The sequence below is a fragment of the Hetaerina americana genome, unplaced genomic scaffold (genome assembly GCF_022747635.1).
Source record: "Hetaerina americana unplaced genomic scaffold, ioHetAmer1.1.p SCAF_144, whole genome shotgun sequence".
In the NCBI taxonomy this organism is placed as follows: Eukaryota; Metazoa; Arthropoda; class Insecta; order Odonata; family Calopterygidae; genus Hetaerina; species Hetaerina americana.
In genome coordinates this window covers 243508-262744 of record NW_027286559.1, presented here as the reverse complement: position 1 = coordinate 262744, position 19237 = coordinate 243508, and the positions used below count along the sequence as shown (strand labels likewise).

Sequence of the window (19237 nt, the reverse complement as noted above, 5' to 3'; positions counted from 1 at the left end):
TGATTACTACAATGAGGGTATGGAAGGCAAAATTCATGTTAAAAACAGTTCATCTACAGTCTTACACCCCTCATGACTGATATTTCCCATGTGATAGACTTAAAACTGCAATATCTAACGTGTTCTAGGTTGACCACATATGCCGCGATGGGATGAGGGGTCAGCTTAAACCCTGCCCCTATTCAGGAAGATAGGGTGGGGAAGATCACTTTGCTGCGTGTTCCATGTAAATATGAGTTCCAATGCATATTTGGATGAAAACTGATACGTCCATATGTCATCATGTATTCCAATGTCCATAATTATTAACTGAATAATGTTACATATTGCAACTTCGTTTTCCTCATAAGGAGTGAAAGATAATAATTAAAAGTTCACAGTGTGTGGCACACACACTGTGAACTTATTTCTTGGAAGCCTCATTTACATACTAATTTTATTCTAACATAAAAATAAAATTGTTTGGAAAAATAGATAAGGATTATTAAATAATGATATTTTTGGGCCTTAATTCATCGTTGTTGATAATAATAACAACATAGTAAAGAAATAATTTCAGTAAAGGCAAATTTCCAAAAAACATCACTAAATACAATTTCTAGCAACAAAAATACTTGTACTCACACTATTTTTATAACATTGGCATAAAAATCGTGAAAACAATATCATCACAATGACACGTAGACGTGAGGTGATGAAAAATAAAACATGACATTCTTACACTACTTATTATTCCTTTTTAAAAATATACAACCATTTTTAAAAACTGTTCACTTAAATTAAGTATCACTTGAAATAATTTTGAACTATTTCCACATGGAAGCTTCTTTTTACATGCATTATTCATTGATTTTACCACATGTCCACTTATCCACTGACAAATTTAAATTTTGGGTCTTTCTCTGAAATTAGAAAAGTGGTAACCAAAATGATTAACCATAAATATTTAAAATGATTTATCATAAATATTTATAAGTTTTGAAACTAAGACCTGAGAAAACACCCGTGTTAACACGGAAATTTTGATGGCCATGAAGATCCTAAGAGAGTTCACTGTAGCAAATGAAAGATATGGGACGGGATTTACTGTACGTACCTGCATTATCGGTTAATTGAAACATGCATTTATAAAAAAACAAAATAGCCTCAACGCTACCAATAAAAAGAAAGTGAAATGATTGCTACAGCTTTGAATTGCACTTGGATAGTTACAGAAGCCAGAAAGCATTTACTGAAGTTGAAATACATAGCATAGAAAAGTGTGTTTCATACCTTTAACTTGACACCATCATCTGCGCTCTCGTCCTCTATGATGGCTTTCATTTCTAGACCATACTTAAAAGCACACGTGACATGATAAGCAGTTTTACAGGTCTTCACAGAGCACTGGATACAAGCACCAACACGTTCACGACATAGCACACAAATGAGGGCCCATCGACTTTGCTGAAATTAAAAATTTTAAAATTAATATTTGGCATCGATAGATGACGGAAACACTATGCTCCCAATACATGTCAAAGACAAAACCAATTAAATTCTTCCAAAACATTTACATACATATTAACTTAAAATTTAATAGGTGGGTCGGGAACCCATTCAGCCAAACAGTGAGAAACATACATGATTTGTGTATTCCTGATATCAATTTTTTAATATTACATGTTCCAATCCACAATGCTTCCTTACTTAAACATTTTATCAGCTGACAACATGTAGGAACCAACTTTAAGTTGTCTTGTTGAACCTGGTAGCAAATAGGCAAAAATAAGCAAGCTACAAATGAGTATGTTGGCAAATGAATCAAAATTTGAATTTACCATAGACCCACATGTATGCCTTCAGCAAGCAAACCATCACTGCAGTATTCACTATCTTTACTTGGGCCAAAATAAATATAAAAGCAGTCCTGATTTACACTTTTCCAATACAAGCATAAAAATATCACACACCTGTCGTCAGATATCCCCTTTCAAAGGTATCATGAGTAATTTATGTCATTCCCAATCATCACTGTGACAGCCAATGAAACAAAAGCAGTGCAGCCATGGCAATTGGAGAAGCAGCGGAAAATAGACCAAAATTGAGGAGCTTCTTTGGATGAGGTTAACATGATGTACCCAGGATATTACTTTTGTAAAGAAAAATTTGTTTTTCCATCAAAGAATTTTGGAATGGGCTAGAGGCCGTTTGTGTTGCTGTGTGGTAGGTGGGATGGAGTTTCTTTAACGTCTGAAATTTCCTAGGCAGTCATAAGATCACACATCACTTAGGTTTACCAGGGATGTTCCAAGGCATTTCCTCGATTTAAACCAGGAGTGGCATAACTTGGGAACAACTATGAGGGTATTAAATATATTCCCTGAGAGACTACAGCAAATGGCTCTGAAATTCCAAAGCCAAAAGATATTTGAATACACTCATCCAAAGGTTCAAATTTCCATCAACTGACTGGTGCTCTCCACCACTTGTTATGCATAAGTGAGCTTCATTAAATTCAAGTTCTTGGGTTCCACCCCGACAATCAGCAAGCACCTCTTTCCCTCCCATGTCATCTTGCTGTTTGGCGGCTTCTCCATTCAATGCATCAAAACACTGACAGAAGAATCAAAACAGCTACATCGACCCTTGAGTTGTGCTTCATGGGAAATGTAGGAATGTATTGCCTGAATTACAATGGGCATGAAAGGCAGGAATTAGAGCAGCGGTGACTCAGATTTATACGGGCAGCTCCCACCAGCCCCGTCGGAGGGGAGTGTACTTAAAAATGCCAATTAAGCAATTAATACACATTAGGAGTGCCTTTTCCACATGAGATATACCTCGTGCAAGTCAGTGTTTTATCTCACAACATGTTTCGTGCAAAGTTAATCTTCTAATGGTGACTGCTTTCACAAGTGGTGTGAGGGATATTGAATGTTGTTTCGATGTTGCAGCTCTGATTCACCGCTGACTCAGCCAAGGATACGCAAAGAATGGGGCAAATTTTGTAATAAGCAATTACACTCCTGAATCCAGGGTTTTCTCAAGTTTTTAAGGATAAAAATTAATTTTTCAACATTTTGCGCTGCCATTTTTACTACCTTGCTGCTTTGATGAAAATAAAAGACAGTTACTTGACTTAAATGGCCTATTATTTCAGCATTTCCCGCCTGTAACACGGATATTCATGGGAAGATAATGAAATACTAAAAATACTTTTAAAATACGATGAATCAGTAATAGAATTCCTGCTACCTACAACGTTGGGTCCCATTCCCTGCCATTTAGAGACTCTTTGGGGGTAGAGTGTTTCGTGGTGCATTTTCATGTGGTAGTGATGTTTCAATTTCTTGCTTGTTGTGTCCTGGCTTCCGTGTTGTAGGATGTCTTTCGTGCTGCATCATGGGGTGCAGTTTTTTAGTTGTTTTGCGGTTTATGTGTTTGCATGAGTATTGGATGAAGGGATTTTTGCATGAGTGTGTGCGCTGCTTTGGGTGTAATTTTCCGTGTTGTTTTTTTTTGCATGTGGTGTTTTTCTTTTTTACGTTTGGTGACCTAACACCCCCCGCCACACGCCCTTGCGGCGGCTTGTGGGGTATTATGTAGATGTAGATGTATAAAGAAATGGGAGTACAGAAGGGAGATCATCTAGTTTGTTACTGGAATAAATTTATGGAAAAAGTTTACTTATTTAGCAGTGCATCTAAATGAGGATAAGGCAGACATATAGGCAATGCCCAATCATATCATCGAGCATAACTATTACTGTTTAAAATTGGAGGACATTTGAGATCCCTTTAACATTGAAATGAATGTGAGCCATGCAGTGCACATTTTTATATCTTCCACTGATAGTATTCCAGAAATACATACACATTAAATCAATGTCATTGCGAGTTCATTATAGCTCAGAATAAGAAGTTACCATGACCCTGCCGGAAATGGACACAGCCAAATATATTGAATTTCAATACAGCAAAAGCTCTCACACAAAATAATCAAACTGTTACTCTATATCAGGAGTGAGGTGATAAAATATTCTGATATCCTAACATTACCCTACTCATATTGTACAACTATTATGTAGAGAGCAGCTTAGTTTAGATTATATAATTAATTAAAATTTGCTGTTTATGCCTTTTTGTGACAGAGATTGTTTTTTTGATGTTTCAGGTTATTGCTCCAGAAAGCCATGTTGATTATGATGCTAAAGGGTTTATAAAAAATGTATAACTACACATGTAAATTTTAATATTAATAATATTCCTATTTAAATTATTGACACTCAATTTATTCAAATATATGTTAGGATGAACACTTTTAATGTAACCTTTCACGACAGACCATGGTTATTTCATGTGAAAGATTTGAGGAAGAACGGGGATGACAATTATTTTGCCATTTATATGATACTCACGTTAACCAATATTTTTTGCCATTTGAGCCTTAAAATGTAAAATAACATATTTAATAAAGAAGAAAAACAGCCCACTTACAATCAAACTGAACAATGCCGTACAAACTTTTTGATAACATATTAAGACCAATATAGATGAACACCTGATAGATATGGACTAGAGGACATGGCTGGCTGCACTCAGAATTCTAAGATGATCAGTTTTAGCTATGATACCATGAGGGGAACAATTATGGACTTTTATTCATAACTATATAATGGCTAGATCAAAGTTTTGAATAGCTAGAATTAAAAATTAGAAGTAAGACAAGCTCTAGTGTGAAAAGAAAATCTGCAGGGACGAGGATCAACGGACTCGATGAAACCAAAGGTACAGTTCTAAACAAACATTTAGAGGTCAATGAACCAAAAGTTGCGGCAAGATAAAGTGTAGCTAGGCCAACATACTCCCATTCATTCTTCCTGTGGTTTTTTTATCGGCCATTTTTTCCAAGGAAGGATTTCAAAATACCAAGAGACAACGGGCAACTCAGTAGCAATGGAAGATGCTACACTGTCCGATCTCATGCACTAAACTCTTGATTATTCATGCTAATGGACACACAATGATGCACAGATAACCAAAATATGACCATGATATAAACGGATATGCATGGAGACTCTCCTTTTTTAATTCTTTGTCATTAATTCCAGTTTTTTCAACAATGGAGAGTACATTTCTTCTGCCATTTTCCGCCATGAATATAATAATAGGTTTACAAGTACACACAACTATCATTGAGTGAATAACAGAGTGTGTTTTCCTGAGGAAGCTAAACGAAGCAAGTAGCTAAGGAAACAACAAATGACTAGCTGAGGACAAAGTCAAAAACAAGGATTGCCAATGCCAACGCATATTCATCATATGATACTGATTAAAATAATGCCTCGTGAATATTTAACGACCCATTTGTTGCATTGTAAAACTATGTATTTTCTCACCACAAAGGAGAATCTGGAATTCTCAGGGCTAATGAACGCAAGGGAAAGGTTAATGGGAATGATACCCAAGTGTTTCCACCAAAAACTCAGCAATGCTCTCACTTGAATAGTATGTTGGTCTCCAAGGGGCAACCTCCGCACACAACAGTCCTCTACTCTAAGTTATTCATAATGAAATTGACAGTCAAGGATAAATAATCATGACACACTCCCTCCCATAAGATGATCATTATTCCATTGCACGAGTAATGCCTTCTACCTACTTTTATTCTTGCTAATGAACAATTTTCACTCGTAGTAGTAGTAGTTTTGAGGGGAGGCGACCGACAGCTGAGGTCATTTGCGCCATAGGGGATGGACAGGAAAGGATGAAGGGTGGAGAGAAACCCGGCGTCGGCATTAGCCTACTCTTTACGAAAGGCGCCAAGGGGTCCGCGGCTTAACGTCCCATCCGACGGACGGCGTACTCACCCAAAGTGCCCTCCACAAAGCACCTCAAGTAGGGATCGAGATACCTCTGAAAAATATTCAACACCGCCGGGATTTGAACCCGCGCCCTCAGGGTGGGAAGCCAGTACGTGAGCCCCCGCACCATCTCGATCCCCCAATTTTCACTCGTCTTCCTATTCTTGTTCATGGTTTTGATGCTGGGCATCATCATCAGGTGTGATGTGCAGCATCTTAGAAACCATGGTCGTTTGAAGCATTAAATCTTTATTGTGGAAGAGTAAAGTTTCTTTTGTAGCCTCACAGTTCTATTGCAGCAGAAGGTAAGCTGTTACTTCGAGGCATGAGATTAGGTGAGACAATAACTGCATTCATGCTACTTCAAAGGTTACTGTCGTGATGCAATTCCTCACCCTCTGGCAGAATTCATAAGGCACTGAAAGCCACTTGTTTAAATATCAGGCATGACTTGGTGAAAATTATGTCCAAACAAAATTTAATGGGACAACTTTTTGCATGATTATACTACAGTGTAGCAAAAATAGCCGTACCATGGGCCTCCAATAAGTGTGAAAATGTTATTTTTTAATCACATAATTCACCAAGACTGGCCACCCTGTGCCATGGAATAATGAGACTTTTGATTTTTTAAAAACGAATTCATTGAAATTAACCATACATGTTCACGGCAAAACGTGAATTAACCCACAATTGGCCTGATGTAAAAGGCAAAACATGAATTAAATTATAAATTGACTATATTAGCCTCCGCTCAATTGAAAAGGGATAATAGAGGATTTGGACATTTACCATGATCTATATAGGGAGAGGAGGCCACAAATTCCTCCCAAACACAAGAGAAGTCTAACCCTCCGGGAGTTGGAGAACAATACTTTAGGGACAAGTTTCAAGAAAGTCTCCGATGACCATATAAAATTAGCACCACTCATTCAAATGGAAAACTAAAATTTGCTGCAATGATTTGGGGGGGAGAAGAAATTCCAAGGCGGTGTCCAACCACAACCTCTCGACCAAAATACCCTTTCGTGATGGTGTGCAGAAATTTTAGCAGTAGAGTAGATACCCAGTTTCAAGCCTTTAACCTTTATGAATCACAACTGACTTTTTTGACACAATTGGTGGATTCCATTTGTTATTTATTACTGGGGAACATAAAATATTTGATTATTTATCAGATGCATTGGAACAAATCCTGCCACACAAGTCCTTAGATTCCACTGGTATCACCAGCCATTTTGGCTCGAGTTTTCTAAGGCGTGTTTGCCAGACCTGCGTGGGCTATAGAGTCTATGACAAACATGCCCCAGTGTCATAGCTAATATGAACATTGTTCCCATGTTTTAGTTCTGCATTATGAACCACTTCAGGAACTTTAAAAAATTCAGGTTTTCCCATGGTTAAAAAAATTGAGTTATTTCAGATTTTTACTTAAATTTCCAACTTTTATGACAGAGTGACAATCGTGTGATGTGATGAGTATGACATGGCTTTTATTGCATTTCAGTAACAACTGATGAAGGAATTATCCACGTAATAACTTGTATGAGTTGGTCTTTAAAGATTTAGCAATTTTTGAGATATTGCCCATCAAATGCCAAATGGTGTCACCCTGAGTGATTGGCACTGGAGACAAGATTTTGGCAAATCAGGTAACCACTACCAGGAGAGGAGACGACCAGCTACAGACAATCGACCACTGCACAGTAGTTCTGCACTTAACTTCTCCATCACGAGGTTCCTCATCCTTCTCTTTTGAAAGATAGTTTTTCACAAAATAATGGTGCCTGACAACTTTGCCACCAATTTGTCATCTATAGTGCTATGGCAATATATTTCAAATGTATTAATAAGATAGAAGCAGGATGATATGCTACAATATCCTTGGCAAACAATCTTTCACCAGTTTTGCCAATTTATTTACGCAAACAAAATTAATTTAATTTGACACATGTGGTGAAACCTCAATTTTATATAATGTGATTTTTTTAAATTAATATTAGCTGATCCATGAAGATTCATTCCCTTCCCTCCCACCTGCTCCTGTTTCCTCCACTTCACTGCTTATGGCTTTGGTCATCTACACATTTTTCCAACTCATGGAACTTCCGTCTCAACAGCTCCATTATGATGGACGCTTAAAAGCATTCCTCTGCACACATAAATGCAATCAAAGCGAACAATTGCATATGCTGTTTTGAACCAACTTTGAGCAATCCTTTCATTTTTCCTTCTGAATGTATAATGTGTAAGCACAATGAAATGATTTGATCCAAATATTTTGGATCAGGGGACATTAGCGATTCAGATTTCTTGGCCTTGTGGAAGGTGCGAGAGTGGTGTTGGAGGAGATTAGGGCCTTCAAATGATGGAACCTCCAGAAGTGCACCTCACAGGACACTATGCTAATGTTTATCAAAGGGACTGCACATTTCTAATGTCTATCAGAGGCGGAGGGCAGAGTTCTCAACTGATCATCTGCTTCTGGAAGGGAGGAAGTGGACACTCAATTACATCAAGTAGTGCACACTGAGCTTGTTTTTCCTATTGATATATTTATAACTTTCTACAATGTCTTAATTCATGATTGATAATTCATAACACATGCGGATAGATTTTTGTACAATGTAAAGAAATTAAACGGACAAGAATGTTGCAACATATATTATGGGCGAATCAACCCACACCTTCTGCATAAAGATGTGTGGGAAGTGCAAGGCATTAACTAGCAGCATATTTTTACTATTTGAGATATTTTGGAAGTGTTAATGGAATGAATGACTGAATCAAGAAAATGTGGAAGAACAATGAAGAAATGTATAAAATGATGTATCATGTGAGACTTGGAGAATTTGCCACTGAAAATATAGATACAACAGACTATTACTCATAGATATGTGATTCAAGGTCACCTTTCATCGCCTGCAGGTCCCTTTCCTTCATTTAGAGAAGACAATCAGCCCTGCTATAATCTCATTGGTACCCACAAATTGTAAAATTGTGTTTTTCTGTAATAAATACTAAGAGCTGATTCGGTCCACACATTGGAAAGCTATTGGCAAATGATTTGATCAGGAGTTTTCACGAATTACGGAGAAAATTTGAAGAGACAAATCCTTGAAAAAAAACATCTCAGGATGAATTAACCTCATATTCATAATTTGACACTTTAATTTGTGCACATGGTTGCAAAAATTTACACCATATATTTTTCTGGGAGACATTTTCCACCCCACCATTGAACCAGCTATATGTCTAGGGGTAATTAGCTCACCGGAATACTGGAGATTTTGGTGATCGGCTCCATTCTCTCCACACACCCTATGGACACTTCAGGAATCCAGAGGGCACATGAAACATGGGCCCACTGATGCCCTGACCTAGTACATTTCATTGCCCCACCCCTATTAGGACACAGTACACACTCGGGCCTAGGGAGCTTCACTGCACACGTTCTACAGAGCCATGAGCCTGGAGGGATACGAGTGATACCATAACAAGCCTGATGCACACAGATATTGCACAGATCACAGAACACCATTTCATTTCCTTCTTCGGAGTCAGGCTGCAAAAAAGAAAAACATTAATTATTAGAATTAACATAACACCTTTCAACAATATTATTATTAATACAAATGATTCCAGAATGATTTTTTGCTACATTTTTAAGTAGAAAAAGGGTCGAGGAGATACTGAAACTTTGATAAGAATGGTGGTTTGTACAGCACACAAACAAGGTCTCTGAAGCAAGATTACATGTACGAGGCCCGGCACTTAAATCTGTGAAAGGCTGTGACGGAGGGGAAAAAGACAAGCGAGGTATAGTGAGCAATAGAACAGAGTTGTTGCATGGAAAGAAGAGAGGTGGAGGGACCGCGTATTTGAAGAAGGATTTATTGTAGTGCGGGGTGTCAGGTCATGTATTGTTAGCTGAGTTTTACAAATGTAGCAGGGTTAAGTCTTATGTCTATTCAAAACCTTCATTAAATGGTAGACTATCAATTAATAATTATATTTTGATTCCTAATCAATTTGTGATGGGCTAGCATTGCATCTTGCGAGTAAGCATTGACATCTAAAAGAGTATTCATGGTTTCCATGATTACAAATTGCATATTTTTCCATTTTGACGGGCAGTTTCACATTATCATTGTAGCGGCAATATTATCTAAGATTTAATTACCACAGGTGATGAAAACAATAACTTATTGAAATTGTATTTAGCATTCATTATCTCACAAGTTTTTAAACATTCCTTGACATTTCCATCCCAAACACCATAGTCAGTCATCATAAGGAAGACTAAAGATAGTTTACCAGCGTTTGAGCTGAATAACAGCAGTGCTGCTGTGAAACAAAACAGCAATGGCTGCAACTGTCACATATAAACATTTTTCAACCTTAACAGGAATGATCCAATATCAAAACTGGCCAATATTTGGCATTTTAACTGTTCAAAAACCAAAAGATAGGCCATTTCATGATGCATCTTCATATATTATGCTGATATAATAATAACCATAAACATTATGATCAACTCGAAGGTCGGTTTGGTAGGCGATGGTAAAGTTCACCCAGTACTAAGCCCTATATGGCATGTGAAATTCACACATCAGGGTAAGGGGGCCAGTGCCTTTCCCTGTGCCGGTTATGGTCTCCCAGAAAGATCTGGTACCCGAAAAATCACACGGCTTGGGTTCAGCTAATGGTGACTAGCCTGGGAATTGAACCCGGGCCCTCCAGTCAGTAGTCAAATGCTTTTACCCCCTGGACTACCGCGACCCACTTTGCCAATATATAAGTTAATAAATAAAATATGCATTCAATTTATGAATTACTTACCGATCGGCAGACATCACAAATAACATTTTCATCATACTCGATTCCCAGCCCCTCTTCAGTGCGAACAATTGTCTGGATCTTCTCCCAACAACGTACTTCCATTTCTTCAATTGCTCTTTCTAATGCATCCTCAGAAATACTTGACAAACCTTCAAAAGAGAATGATATAGTTAAGTACAAGCATGGTCACACACAAAATGTACACATTTCCATTGGGCCTGATCAAGCAAATCATGAGGATATCATATTGGAAATTGCATACACTAACATATAAAAAAATACTATTCGGTCAATTGAGCTACGACTATCACATTACAATTTTGAAACAGTGACATAAGGAACAATTTCACTTAAGAATTTAGAGCCTAAGCCAATATCCGTATTGATTTTCAATTCACTCATTCCAATAAACAATATGCAATACTAGTAAGTATATCCAAAGACATTTTCATCAACATAATGGCAATGCTCAGGTGAGTCACTTAGACCTAATGCAACTTTAAAAGCTTTTATGATTGATTTCCCAAAGAGAGCGTTATTCGCTATCATGAATGTTAATCATTTTCATAGATTGTCACACTCAGTAAATTTCAGCTCCCCTAAGTTATTTGCCACAAATTATTTCAGAGTTTACCTCAATGCTCATATGGGTTATTTGGACCCAAATACCGAGATCATACCTGGAATATAACTGGAATGAAACACATATTATGCATGGAAAATAAAGCACTTATTTTTTCACTAAGACTTGTCATTTAGTTGTGCTGATTTCCATTAATAATTACTGCTTCATTGCAGTATTTACAAACTTAATCTATAAAATCATCCCCGTAAATGGTCCTACCTATTCCGCCATACCTTTTTTTCATCACTTTTCTTCTCAGTGATACACCCGCCATATTTTAATTAGTTTCTTGAATCCAATTTCATTCCCTCTCTTTCAATGATGTGTGTAGAATGCATTTATAATCTCACTTGTAGGTCAAGAAAGTGAAGTCTGGGATGGATGGTTGGGTTAGTTTGAGAAAATAAGGCCGCATCGGACAAATCAGATGCAACTGCAACAGTCTCAAATTGCATAAGTAACCATGAAGACGATATCAATCATGATCTTATGTATGCATTCATAATGGCAAAGAGAGAAAATACTCCTCGAGCTGAGTTTACACCATGACATTCTCTGCTTCTGTGCCTCACAATGTGGGTCCGCATTTATTGTGGTCCCAGTAAACATAAACCTGATCAACAACACCCTATTGCTATCCTACGTCCCAGTTACCATCACCTTGTGGGCAGAATTTGCTTGAAATTTTGCAACTTGGGTGAATTTGAATGATTCTCACTCATCATTCAAGTGATTGTCGTTTGGTTTCAGGTGCGAAGTAGTAAACCCTTGTTTCATCACCAATGACTACTGCAACTTTTCAGTAAAAATCCTGTGTATAGCGTACTTTGAAAATTCAGCAATTGAACAAGAGAGCTTGTTAATGATGATCCTCCAATCTAATGCACGACTTCCAGCTGTTTTATAGGGAGCATTGCCATCTCCATATGCCTGAAGTAGCATTATATATGCCTCAGATGAGATTATTTTCCAGACAAAGTGAACTTAAAATGCATGATATGGTTTCACTTCAATCGCTGCTGTAGGAAATAAAAACATGCCTCCATTTTCAACTGCTCTGCAGCTAGTTACTCAAGTTCTGATCAGCTAACCACACCAAGGAGTTACAGTGAATACAACTTTACTGTGGGTGGTCCAACTCCCCAACCCCAAAACTAACAAGCAAGGGGGTGCAGAGCACTTTCGGGAAGGCCCATTCGTCACATGAATCTAAGTGGGGGTGGGAGGTGGAGAGCAGTTTGACAATAACAATTTCAGCATAAAAATAGCCAAAACTGCACAGCATTGACTCGAGAACATGGCATGTTCATGAATTTCAAAGTTTCAGACCAAATAACATCTAATTAAAACTATAGAAATGACCAATTTGGTGAAAAAAGAGGGGTTTAAGATTGAAAAAGAAATAAAAAATGGTTCATCTGCTCCCTCCTAGAATAAGAAATGGCATGTCTTGAATCCATGCACAATGAACATAACATAAAAACATTTCTAGTATTGAAGACCACCAATAGATTTAATTTACTGTCCAGAGTACACGAGACTATCTTATACTACGAACAAGAGTCGTCAGACAAGCTTGATCAAGTAATACACATTTTGTCATAACATGTTCATGCAGGAAAGATTATCTACACTAGAGGACGAGAAAGATACCAAAAAGGTTCATAATCCAAGTCATTTTCACAAAGTTCATTATTATTAAGCAATCTACCATGTAAGGTAGCTTTTGAATGGACACAATTACAAAATAAATGTTTTGAGACCCCTAAGAAAACACAATCCAGCAACCTACTAAGTCCCTCTTCATCTCTGTGTACTTCCTTCCTCTGTGAAATGCCTTTCAAAATCTACGAAGCAGGCAAATACATCCTGATTGTATTCTATATAAATCTCGATTAATAATCTCATTACTGCAATAGCATCACGCATACCTCTCTCCTTCCAAACTGATCATCCCCTAAAGTAATCATTTGCCCTACTCTCTATCCTTTTGTTGTTCATCCTGAGAACAACTTAAGCTGAGTGAGAAATCAAACTGATTGTCCTGCAGTCCTCACTTTATGTAGCCTCTATCTTTTTCGGAATAGGAGCTAACACTGATCTCACAAAGTCTTCCGGCCAGAGTCCTTCCTCATAGATACTACAAATCAGTCCAAGTAGACTTTTCCTACCACATTTTCCTAAACCTTTTAGTAGCTCCACGGGAATGTTGTCTACCCCCACGGCCTTCTTCGACTTCATCTCCCTTAATTTACCTTTCTTGCCTGGACCTAAGCTACCTTCCTCTACGTCACGTTCCTTTTCTACGTCTAACCTTGTTGGCCCAAACTCTTTACCAAACAGTTCTTCTATACAGGATGCATTGGTTATCTCTGGACAAATTTCAGTTTGAATTTCCTGCCATATTGCAGTTCCACTGGAGGACGCAATTGACGTTCTTGAAAGCTATAGGCATATTGTAAACAGTCATAACCTCAAATGGCTGAGCCATTACACACAACTGCGTAGTACAATCGAAGAGCCGCTATTATTGACGGTGTTCAAGCTGGGCGTTCGCCCAGTGAAACAGTTCAGATTCTTTTGGTACCCCAGATCACAGTTTACGATATTGTGGCATAGTATAATGCTTCGGGGAAGACTTGGGAAGATTTCGCTAACCCAGCGAGAAAACCTCACTCGAGGAAATGCATATCACGGATTGCGGCAGTCGTCGAGAAGGCTCAAGTGCTGATTTCAGAAGACGCAGGGAGATCGCTGAGGAAATTGGCATCAGAATTGAATGTTAGCAAGCAAACAATGCATCAGATGGCAGAGGAGGACCCACAATACAAGTCCTGCACAATAAAGGCACGACACACGCTGTCTGAGGCTACCAGAGCATAGCAAATTGCTCCCTGCTATTGTGTCCTCTAAAAAATGAAGCTTCGGGACGGATCAGATTCTTCTAATCAGATCCTAATGAAAAAATTTTTATCTTTGATGCGAAGATCAAATAGAGAAATGATCGCTGGCTCACCCATGACCCCGAGGATGCCCCGATTGTGGCCCGAACAAAATTTTCAGTTAGTGTTCACGTTCTAGGTGTTGCGTACAAGGAGGGTGATATCATGCTGCCACATTTCTTTGAAAAGAGACAAACAATCACAAAAGAAGTCTATCTGCAAATTATGAAGGATGTCCCCACCACTGTATATTATTCTATAATTATCACTCAAGTAATCCCCATTATCTTCGCATTATCCTTCGTATCTCACCTTGCATAAATCTAAATTATCTATATCTCCTCTTTCCATCTCTTACTTAATATCCTCCAATTTCCCTGTCCTCATCATTGCTCTTAACATTCCGTTCCTATTCTAACTAATTTAATCTTCTTCTCCTGCATCTTCTGTCCTGCTGCTGCTGGTTTTCCCTTGCAAGGGTTTCGTGGGATGATGACTGCGGAAATCTTGCCTCTCCCGCTGCCGGGCACGGCACACGGCCGATTGGGCCAAGTCCCGTAGTTGCCAGGACTCATATTCTTTAAATTGTCCATCATTATATTCTTGGGAATAATAATTGAGGTTGTTTCCTGTTGCCATCCTCAATAGTGTTTTTAACGTGACACCATCACTTACTGGCCGCCCCACTGGGGTCAGACGCCATTTCAGCCGCCTCACTGAGGAACAGATGCTGCGTGGACTACCTTTTGTCTGGCACCAAGCCTTCATCCTATCTGGCATGGTTGACCCTACCAGGAACAATTATCATTGCATCCGCCAGCCAGGCTCCAGGGGCAATCGAAATGCAAAAGCCCTTCCACCACCTCAAGGTTGCAGTCCATGGGAGGGTTTCACAAATTAAAATATCAAAAAGTATCATTAATTTGCTTTAGTTAATGATAAGATGGTAACAAAAAAATCTGACTTTCTGTAAAGTTTCCAGACTTTTCCCTCATTTTCCTTAGGCTTCCTAGATTCTGGCAACACTAAATATTACCTAATTATATACATAATGTGCAAGTGCACATTAAATTGAGAATGCTGTTCACCATCTAATGCTTCCGATATGGGTGTAGGTAATTTCACCAAAAAATTTAGGAATAACCCTAAATGCTATTGGCATTACCCTATATTGTGACCGTTTAAAAAGATTAAGATACCCCAGGTACAAGGGGAAGGATCGTGTGGTTAAATTGGATAGGCAAAATAAAGGCATCAAATAAGATACTCTTCTGCGGATGAATGGGACAATGGCTTACCCATCAAGGCCCTTTCTCCATTAACAATTCGCAGCCACTCAATGTCACAGTCATCCAAGTCATAGGCACACGCTTTGTCAGCTCGAGTAGGCATGGAAGAGAGAATGTGATCATCTGGGTTGAACATGTCATCCTTTGTGATGCGAATGTACTTTCCTTTGGGCCTGGAAAACAAAGATAATGAGAGGTCAGACAAATATATCAGACAAAAAGAATATAACTACTACAGACATTTACTATACAGAAAGAACCCCTTCAAGAAAACATATTTATGTCATGTCTCACCAAACAATTTCATTATGTTCATGACAGGTGAAGGATTACGTTCATTTCTAGTTCCAAATTTCAAAATTCACACGTATCACACTTGCTAATGGACTTCGAAAATACCTTAATATTTTAAACATACAGTGGCTCCCAAAGTTAAAAAGGTGGCTGCTTTTCTTTTGAACATTGTTGATTGTGACTAATTAGTGAGGATAATGTACCTAAATTTTATTCATCTATCATTGTATTCACACACTTAAAAGAGTTAATTATTACAACTCTAGTTAAATTTGTGCACAAACAAAAATAAAGTTAAAATTGACAGATGAAAGAAGACACTTTACTTTTCCACATAGAACTTCTCATATTTAGATGAAGTAAACTTACTAAAATTAAAAGATTTTTTCCAAAAATTAAGTCGGTGGTAATTCATAAGAATCTTTAAAATAACTGATAGAAGTAAAAAAATAACTAAAGCATGCTCCAACGAATTTCCTCATATGTCAAACCTATTTCTATCCTTAAGATAACTAATCTATCAAGTTTTTACTTGAATATGAGAGAGAGCTTAACTTCAAGAAAATGATGCACAATCTCTTGCAATTTTCAGTTGTAATAATGCAACATACAGTTACTGCTGTCTTCAGGCATACTTAAACATTAACACACCTATTGGTTAGTGAAAATTGAATTCCATTTGATTTTAATGAAGCTTCCACAGATGAAATGTCGTTAAGAGAGCACACATCTGTCAACTGATGTACATCACCCAAGGAGAATTTACTTGCATTACTTGTGGCCTATTAATTTGATGAAAATGAATGATTTGCGCTTTTCCCTCGTTGCCAGGAATAATGAATACAAAAGCATTTTCTATTTCTTCCTCAGAAGTTCCCAGAACATTGATTTTAGAATTGTATAACTCAGGGAACGGAACGATTATTTAGCCTTTCTGTTGTAATAACCCCAATTAAATACACAGTATTTAAGATTATTTTAAGATAGAGAGATGTCCTCCATTACTCTCCTTGGAGTTCAAGGTTTTCAATCCCCCATGGCAGCACTCTTCAACTTCATATGACCAGCATTAGCACTCACAAAGAGTATTTACTTCTTATCTTCAGGATTCATGCTTCATAAAGCAAAATTTTATTCATAATTTCAAATGTCCAGCTGAACATTGAATGTATTACATTAGACATTGATTAAAATATAATTATTATTTTCAACCATATTCATTGGAACTTGTGCAGCTAAGCACATTATTCAGCAGAATACAGCATCAATGCCTATTGTGACCCCTTAATGGGTCACACCAGCAGTACATGGCCAGACAATCCGATTGGGCAGCAGTCCGGATCAGTAAGGTTTACTGTTCATCAATCAACTTCAAAAGAAGTGATGTTGTTAGATGAAGTCTTAAAAATTAAAAGTTGAGGTATCAATACCTAATCTTCTGTAACATGTTGTACTTTCACTTTTCTATACACTGTTAAAAAAATGATTTTACGCACTTCAAGATTTATCAGGGCAAGGATTTTATGGTCGATTTTGTGGCCTTTATCCTACTTCTTTATCCTTAATTCGATAAACACCCCACAGAACAAAGATAATTTATCCTGATCCAGAAATTAGCTATTTTAAAAGACTGACAAGAGAATAAAGAAAGGGGCACTGCTAAGAAGAAAAAATTATCCCCAACAACACTTTCAACAATTTCGAAAAATAGAAAATGAATCAAACAGGGCACAATGTACAATGCTATAAATCCAGCAAGAAAGTAATAATGACCACCAACTTATGAGACAGATGATACCACATTTAAATGCTTCTTACAGACGCAAGCTTAAACATAGTCCAGTTACCCACCTACTCCCCACAGCTAGGCAATTGGCCAGTTTTGGGTGAGGGTGAGTTTCCAACATTAAATGGTTAGCTAAAAAGTTCAAGCCTGTCACAATATATTAACCAAGAAGTTTGCAAGAAAGCTAACTAACACCTGATGATAATGTAGTTACATTGAAAACGGTTGCATTAAAAAAAGCTAACTATGGGGTTTGCACATCAGCATTGCTGTATGTCATAGTAAAAATTAAGCTGTAAACATTTACCCTTTGCATATTCGTTCTCTACTTATACAAATTTAAATTGGTTCATCCTTAAATACTCTTCTGCTTCCCCCACCCCCCATGCTTTGTCAGATTATTCACTATTCCCACCATTATTTCAAACATCTAACTAATAGTTCAGAAATTTTCAAATTTTTTAGCCATTTTCCTTTTTTATAAGGAATATGGCATTATTTTTAAGGTCAATCGGTATTTTTCTCTCATATGCACATAAGGTCAAATAGCTGTGTCAGCGTCTCTTTTCCTGAATTTTTCATTATTTCACCAGGTATTGTCAATCCCTGATTCATTGTTTCAACCCATAAGTCTTTTACTGCGGCGTTAAATGCAGCCCTCAGGATGTCGGCTCCTTTCCCATCAATGCCAACACTTTCCAATTCTTCCAGCATTATAGCTTGCATTTCTTTTCTGTCATTAAGATTCTCCAAATACTCTTTCAATCTTTTTTCTTTGTCTCTATCTTTATTAATACTTTTGCCAGGGCTACCCCTATTGACACGGAATTTTTCCATGCATTTATTGAAATATCATCTCAATTCTATAAGCCGTTTCTCCTTTTCCACAAGGTTGCAGCAAATTCCTTCTCCGCCTTACAGTAAATTCTCCATTCAACAAACATACATTGTGGCAGTCACTTATCCATCAATTTCCTACAAAACTGAAGTACCTCCTGTGTCACATCTAACAAATCCTGAAATACTCTCTGCACACTTTTTAGTAGTTTGTGAAGGGTTTGTGGGCTTTACTTAAGTCGAATGCATATCATTCCTCACTAGAAGAAAATTATATCTTAGTTTTAAACCACTGAAGATTAATACATATTTTACGTACTCTATGTTGTAGAGGCAGAGATACAGACAGTACCATATTACACATACGATGCCATCATCATGCATCTCTATCCCTTGGAATGTTTGAAACCAGCATTTTTAGTGTTGAGGAGTTTGGCTAATTTCATGAAATCTGGAGCATTTGATATTAGAACAGTTTCTACGGCTTATTATGAGGGCAAGGCTACACTACAGCTATTATATCAAGGGTAAACAATAAATAAAACTTGAGCATAGCTTTATGGTCATGCACTCCAATTGCTGCAATGCACTAGGAGACAAAACAGTAAACTCTGGACAGCACCATCAAATGAGATAACATCAGCCAGCAACATTTCTAGCTGTGATGCAGACTGAGTAGTGCCAAGACACCACTCAAAGAGCAGCAGACTGTTCAAAAAGAGTCGCCTAGATTTAGTTTTAACTGTGCCTCATTTATTTCCACCAGAGATTAAAAAT

The 19237-nt window shown here is 37.6% G+C and overlaps 1 protein-coding gene across 1 annotated transcript in view; it reads right to left on the bottom strand.

Annotated features, from left to right (window-relative positions):
• rno (PHD finger protein rhinoceros) overlaps window positions 1–19237 on the bottom strand; it is a 52180-nt gene that overhangs the window by 17046 nt on the left and 15897 nt on the right. Inside the window, exons 7-10 of the mRNA XM_071583679.1 lie at window positions 15553–15716; window positions 10688–10836; window positions 9120–9410; window positions 1273–1446 (exon numbers count right to left, since the gene is read on the bottom strand). Coding sequence (XP_071439780.1) covers window positions 1273–1446; window positions 9120–9410; window positions 10688–10836; window positions 15553–15716 — 778 coding nt within the window. The remainder of the gene's footprint in view (window positions 1–1272; window positions 1447–9119; window positions 9411–10687; window positions 10837–15552; window positions 15717–19237) is intronic.